Raw genomic sequence first — 7,881 nt, forward strand, 5'->3', positions numbered from 1 at the left:
AAAAAAAAAAAACATAAATTGGAAAAGGAAGCTTTGTAAAAAAAAAATGTTTGGTCTGAAAAATAAAATGTTTTCTTAAAGCATGAATGCATAGATATAAAAATCCATATAACATTTCTAAAAGCCCTATTATGGTAAAATTATCACCTGCAAATCTGAATGATATTGAATGGAATAAACAGGTCTTTGAACTAGGACTTGTATCAAATTGCTTCTCTTTTTTTTTTTTTTGGCATACAATAATAATTTTTAATTTGTTATATGCTCGCATTTAATTTTAAGTTTTGTAAAAATAATTGATCACCAAAATCGGTCAATGTACGTTGTGTATAGATTCCAGTTAGCTGACCAAGAACTGGTGAAAATATCTAATTAAGGCCTGTTGTCTTACCAGTCAATATACTGTACACTGTTTATTTTATTCTGCTTCTCACTGTGTACAAATCTGGTTGGATGTCATCTTTATAATCCAATTGGCTGTTCTGATGAAAATTGATTTAGAAATATCGTTGCTTCAAAATCCTTTTATTTAACATGAAACATTTAAAGACTGACCATTTTGATTAATCCTTACTTTTGGATTATTTTAAAAGGAAACACTTTAATAACCTCGTTACTTACATGTAAATACGAATTAATTCAAATTGTTCATGATGGAATTCAATGACCAGCAAGCTAGTCTTACCTATATATATTTTTTTAACCTTAAAGATTTCTCTACCCAAAGAAAAAAAAGAGACTTAGAGATATAGCAGTATGCGTTAAAGTCAAAACAAAGTAAGTATAATTTATTGTCAAAGTTCGGTTTATTCAATACACGGAATAAATATATTTTTTTCCAGAAGAAAATGACTCTATATTACAATATTTCTTTAAGTGTGTGTTTCATCCGGAGCATGAAGATGTATATAATAATAATAAAAAAAATGCATTAAATCAGTATAAATATTTACTAAACGGGGAACATCAACCAGAATGCATATCTTGTGACTGTGCAATAACTATAATCCATATTCTTTTAGAGTGTTCCGATTGCTTCGCCTGTTCGAAATACACTTTTTAATAATGTGCAAACAATGCATGACTTTTTTGCAAATATAAGTCCTAGTACAATTCTACAATACTTGCAAAAAACTGATTTTTAAAGTAAGATTTAGATAAATATCTATTTATAGCGAATTTTTGTTATTATGATTTAACTGTTAACACATTTTTAAATTTAAGGTCGTTAAGGGACGTTATATTGTGCCTCATGTCAAGGATAACAACCCTCTTGACACGTAAAAGATCATTTTTCTGGTTTTCGAAAAACAGTGGGTTCACTGTGTGTGTGTGTGGGGTGGGGGGGGGGGCACCAGAGAAACCCAACATTTTTTTTTCAAACCTGAACATAAATTTTAATAACCGAAATATGGCTGAAATATTGCTGATTCGGCGTTAAACAATATCAATCAATCAATCTATCAATCTAATGTGTAGTTCATTGATCACTTGTTTTTGTGGTCAGACAATTTCAAAAATAATTGTTCAACAAAAATTTATGAAACCACAGTAAATGATAGAAAACCTTAACAAAAATATTATTTTTCTCCTATTTATGAATATTCCGCTGCAAAGAACAAGGTACGGTTTCAATACATATCTGGCCCTGTATTTTTCTAAAATTTAGAAGTGATGTAAGAAATTTAAATTCATCCTTTTTGAATTATTGAAATTCCATGCAGTAAGAACATACAAATCGATTTTCCAGTATGACCTCCTAAATGCTAATTGTGACGTCATGAACTTGTGCCTTTTCCCGTATTTTCTTTAAAAGTTGCAGAAGACATCAATTTTCAGTGGAATTTTCTTTCAAAAAACATACAGCGCATGCATCGCCCACAAAGATTTTGATATATGTGATTTTTCAAAGCATTTTACAAAATATATCTAAAAATTAAAGTGGGCGAGAGCTGCGGACACTATTTCCTAAAGGAAAATAAGCACAGAAATGAGTCATTTTGAGGTTTTTCTGCAAAAAACTTAGAAATGTACCAAATTAATGACCTCACATTTCCAGAATGGTCCTCCTTTATGCCATATTCTTTAATGATTTATCATATTCATCTACTCAACTCATGTTATAGCCAATTTTATAACCTTTTAAGAACATTAAATTTTTAGGGCACAATAAAGCCCAAACCGTACCTTCTTCTTTGAAGTCATGGTTAAAAGTATAAACTATGATTTTATCTATATGCTTTTGTAGGATGAGTTTAGTAAAGCCAAAATCAAAATTGTGGAGGGATGTAAACAGACCTTACTCAGGGAACAAGAACGGTGAGTACCTTGATTGAAAGAAACGGTGTTTAAAAATATCGTCGTCATTCTGACATTCAGAATAAAAAAAAATTACCTTTGGACAAACCTTGAGAGGATTAATTTGTAGCAGTATCAGATCATTGTTTTCAAGAAGAATTTTGTAATTCTGAGACCAAATACACGTTTAAATGTAAATATATTTACATATATACTTTTCTTGAATGGTGTTTTACATGAAAATGTTATTTAATTCATTAACTACACAATCTATCACAATCGTATTTCTTTTTCAACCATACAACTATGTTTTATAATACTGATACTAGAATTGTTATACACGATGCATTTTACAAATTTAAACATAGAATTATGAAGAACAAGGTTTATCAATAAAAACAGTCTTTTAGACATCAAATATGATCATGATGATACACGTACATATACGTACTATAATTTACAATGAACATGTGTAAATGTTTGTCTATCTGAAGTCCAAAATACATTTTTTTTTTTCTGAAAAAGTTTCACCCACAGTTGTGGAGCCTTTTGTGTCTCTCTCAGTTTAATTTTCTCTCTTCACATTCCAGTTCTGCATCAGAACGGAGGAACCTCCAGAATGAGATAGAGAGAATGAAGGAGCTCCTGCACACTTACGAGACGTCGATACAAAGAAAGGACCCGGTCATCTCTAACCGGACACAGGCCCTGAGTAAACAGGAGGAAAAGCAGGATGCCATGAAGACATTCTCAGAGTGGAAGATACAGCATGTTGATTTGAAAAGGGAGGTAAGTTCTGTATTAATTTGTCTCTTAGGAAGTTACTTTAGCAACATGATTATCTTAAAAGTAAAGGAAGGTCTGTTGTTTTATATGTGTGTGTGGAAGATATATATACAACATTTGCTGTGAAAAGGGTAGAAACTATGTTTTCTTATTTGTGTATGAAACACATTGCTGTGAAAAGGGAAGTAACTCATTTATTTTATTTGTATGTGTGTGTGGAAAAATTTCACATATTCGTGCGTGAGGAAGCTATATACAACATGTTGCTTTGAAAAAGGGAATAACTCTGTTGTTTTATTTGTGTGTGAGGAATCTATATACAACATGTTGCTGTGAAAAGGGGAATAACTCTGTTGTTTTATTTGTGTGTGAGGAAGCTAAATACAACATGTTATTGTGAAAAGGGGGATAACTCTGTTGTTTTATTTGTGTGTGAGGAAGCTATATACAACATGTTGCTGTGAAAAGGGGAATAACTGTTGTTTTATTTGTGTGCAAGGAAGCTATATACAACATATTGCTGGTAATAGGGGAATTATTCTGTTTTATTTGCTGTGAAAAGGGGAGTAACTCTGTTGTTTTATTTGTGTGTGTGGAAGATATATACAACATGTTGCTGTGAAAAGGGGTGTTTTATTGTTTTATTGGTGTGTAAAATACAACATGTTCATGTAAAAGAGGACGTAAGTGGTAGATGCAGCATTTTGTTTAAAGAAGGGAGGTCGGTTATTTTGTTTACCTGAAGGGAAGATAAACAAGTAAACAAGGAAACCTTTAGAGAGAAATAATTCTCTTATTTTCTCTAAGTTAAAGATCCATGTTGATATAAAAAGGAAGATTTATATGTTGTTTTGTTTGTCTGTGTGGAATATATATTTTAATTTATAAAGGGAGGTAAATCCTTTTTTTCATTTTATGTGGAAAGGTATATCATTTATTGTATAAATATCTGTAATATTCTATAAATTCCTTCAAAACTTTAGTTTATTTTGCAGAAATTTGCAGAGAAGCTGACCCAGAGGTACAATGAGAGAAGACTTCAACAGAAAGTTTTGGAGGCACGGCACTCTGTGATAGAGAACGAATGGCGGGCAAGGGTGGAGAAAGCGTGTCAGGCCAAGGCCCAGGAAATTTGTATGCAACTGACCAATGGTTATGAGGCTAAAGCAGCATCTGTAAGAAGTGAAGAACTGTCTCTTATAAACTGAAACAATCTAATCAATATTTTATTTAGAATCTACTGATTTACTCTATATGTTATTAGGCTCAATGACAAACATCATAAAGCAAAGTTAAGCTTCCACAAGTCCTCTTCTTTTCCCCAGAGTGATATTTCTTGAGAATTTTTCTTTTTTAATTATCCTGATGGAAATGATGTTTGATACAACTTATTTTATTTTGGTGAGAGGGGACGTGTGTTTAATATTGTCTTTGGTTAACCACTAAAGGCAAGGTATAAAATATGGATATGTCCAACTAAGTTGGAAATTCTAATTGTTCTTTAGTCATGTATTTGAACCTAAATAACATGAAAATTTTAAAAATCACAAGGCTGTTTTTCTCTGCACCATATATCTCAACGAGATTTAACTGTATTATTATTTATCTCAACAGCTGACAGAGTCCCTCAATGCGCCCACGAGGAGATATGTAATCTACACAAAGAACGAGAGCAGTTTGAGGAAGCCATAAAGAAAGCATTCATGCGTGGAGTGTGTGCACTCAACCTTGAAGCCATGACTGTATTTAACAAAAATGACCAGAAAGGTGGATATTTTCTAAAACAATTAACCAATATATATGTTTAATTTTTTTTTTTTCTACATATATCTGTATGTTTGTCACTCAAGTTGTGGTGACACAACTTAAAAAATGATTCAAAACGAATCAAACAAAATTTGATAGATCCAAGCAAAGATAGTTGAATGGTTCATGAAATGGAAACGTTGATAAACTTGACAAATGACTTATAATTATCAGTCATTCAAAAGGATATCATATACAATGTACTTGTAAATCAACGAAGTTTCCACTTGCCAATTTATTTTTTTCTAAAGTAAAAAAATCATCAACTTAGCCTGTCAGTATAACCACATTTATTGTATGCTGTGTCATTTACAATCAATTTTTACTTGCTAATATTTATATTTCATTGTATATTTATGTGAAATGTAACACAAAAAGTAATAATCATGTAATTACATTAATTATAAAGTCGTCTGGAACAATTGTTATTTTACAGTATTTATTGATTTATTTTTTTACTACAGAGAACCGACCATCTGGAGATTTTTCAGACTATTTAGAAAGCAGTCTCCCAGATAAAGATTTCAGTGCCCCCAAAACTATCCCCAGGAACCGATATTTACTTCTCATCCAGGTTATGAGGCCTCTGCACCCAAGGTCATAACTAGCCAAGGGTCAAGGTCAACCACCCTATGTAGTATGGCACAGTCCAAAGCAAATATGGTATGTATAAGTAATCCTTGATGAATGACAGAAGCCCTTTAGATAAAATACTACTGTAACATAACATCCAAGAAAGGTTTATTTTTCTTAAATTTAATTTAAAGTTTTAAATCAAATGTAGCCACCATGTGTAATGCCTGTGTACATGAACATGTCTTTTGTCTTGCATATATCTGAAGAGTAAATGAGACAAAAAGATATTGAGAAATTTTATCATTGTGAAATACATGTACATGTATTGCCTTTTTTCTGTGGGTTGATGGTTTATGTGTAGGATGTCATAGATTTTTTTTTATTGAAAATGAATATTTAGTGTAGTCAGTGCATGTCATTTATGAAGTGGCTTATTTTTATTTCCTCTGTCAAGCAAGTAAAAACATGCATGGCAGGAAATCCCAGTCATTGTTTTTAATAATGATACAGTTGTACCTTTAAGATAGCAAAGATTTTATGATTTAAAGCTATGAATTGTACTTTAAATCTTATTTCCTTAGAGAATTTTTCATGTTATACAATATTCACAGGCAGCTACGAAGGCATCTGCTTCACAAAAAGGCAAAATGGTTTCAGCCAAAGTGACAAGTAAAATTGACAGTCATCGACAAAGTTCTGGATCAAAGGGTAAAGTTAAGACTCCACGTCCATCCTCATCTGGAGGGTCACGATCTGGTGACCTTGGGGTCAATGGTGTAGCTCCGCCTATGAGTTCTGTCATAGTGGAAAGACATCAACCTGTTACTAATGTAAGTGTACATGTACATTGAAACCTCAATATCTTGAATATGGTGGGAACCCCCAAAAAAATCTTCGAAATATCAAAGGATTCAAGATATTGAGGTTAAAATACATAAAGAAAAAGTGATTGGTACTACCAACTCACTTTGACATATATGTACTCGTAGTATTGGAGATATTGATGTTTAGTAAAGGGAAGTGACATTGTATATGTACAAGTAGGTATATAAAAGTTAATGATTTGCAACCTTGATGCACTTAAATTTAGAGTTAAAATTTAATAAATATTAAATTGATAGCATACAATTATTTTCTCAATAATTTAATTGATTCATTATATAATTAAACATTTGCATACAATTATCATATTCAGAAAAACGCATTGTAACAGTAAAAACTTTAAATGAATTTACACTTAGTGCTAACTGCTAAGCAATCTTTGTTCCCTGTATTTTTTAAAAACATGAACTTATCAGATGTTGTCTACTTGCGTAAGGATATTTTGAACACAGAAATTATATATATATATATATATATATATATATATATATATATATATATATATATATATATATATATATATATAACAGCTTAGTTTCCTCTAAAGTTGTTTTCGAAAATCCCCTGTTTTCAATTGCAGGAAACTATTGGAAAAGCTACTGCAGTGAAATATCCCTCCAAGAAAACGTCTACATTGGCTGATCATTCACAAGGGGGTGTGTCCCACAGAAAGATAGCAGGGCAGACTTCAACTGGCCCCGCCCACATACAGACTGTAAAAGTAGTGGACTGATAGTGATAAGTTAAATAGTGATATGTACTTATTTATTTGTGAGATAAAAGTGGAGTGAAATCCTTTAATGCATTTATATAGGTTTTAATTGTGAGATAAGAAACATAACGATACTTTGACTTTTTTCTTATCAAGTTATTTTTATGCCCCCGTATCGAAGATTCGGGGGTATATAGTTTTTGCCCTGTCCGTCTGTCTGTTTAGCTGTCTGTCTGTTTGTCCGCAAAAACTTTAACATTGCCCATAACTTTTGATTGGTCAGAGCTATGGCTTTCATATTTCACATGTGTATTCCTTGTGACAAGACCTTTTTTTAGGTACCACCATATTTGACCTTTTCACCTTGACCTTGGAGTTTGACCCAGTTTTGCAAAATTTTACCCAACTTTGACCTTGGCCATAAGTTTTGAACAATTAGTGCTAGGGTTTTAATACTTCACCTGTGTAATCCTAGTGACAAGCCCTTTCTTTGGATAGCAACAACTTTGACCTTTTGACCTTGACCTTGGAGTTTGACCTACTTTTGAAAAATTTTAACCTTGGCCATAAGTTTTGAACAGTTGGTGCTACGGCTTTCATTCTTCACATATGTAATCCTTGTGACAAGGCCTTCTTTTGGATACGAACACCTTTGACCCTTTGACCTTGACCTTGGAGTTTGACCTACTTTTGGAAACCTTTAACCTTGGCCATAAGTTTTGAACAGTTGGTGCTAGGGCTTTCATAATTCACATATGTAATCCTTGTGACAAGACCCTACTTTGGATACCAACAATTATAATCCATTGACCTTGAAGATT

General features: G+C 32.1%; 1 protein-coding gene across 1 annotated transcript; it reads left to right on the plus strand.

The window, feature by feature from the left end:
• The first annotated feature begins 316 nt into the window (after positions 1-316).
• Positions 317-7,102, plus strand: LOC133174595 (centrosomal protein POC5-like). Its single transcript, XM_061309696.1, is given in 9 exon segments — positions 317-358; positions 2,249-2,319; positions 2,889-3,087; positions 4,080-4,276; positions 4,706-4,851; positions 5,355-5,429; positions 5,432-5,553; positions 6,078-6,296; positions 6,929-7,102. Coding segments are annotated over 9 exon segments (1,224 nt in total). The 3' UTR covers positions 7,082-7,102.
• Positions 7,103-7,881: the final 779 nt, after the last annotated feature.

This window comes from Saccostrea echinata, unplaced genomic scaffold (genome assembly GCF_033153115.1).
Source record: "Saccostrea echinata isolate AGI-Se365-2 ecotype Australia unplaced genomic scaffold, CSIRO_AGI_Sech_v1 ptg000058l, whole genome shotgun sequence".
Lineage (NCBI taxonomy): Eukaryota > Metazoa > Mollusca > Bivalvia > Ostreida > Ostreidae > Saccostrea > Saccostrea echinata.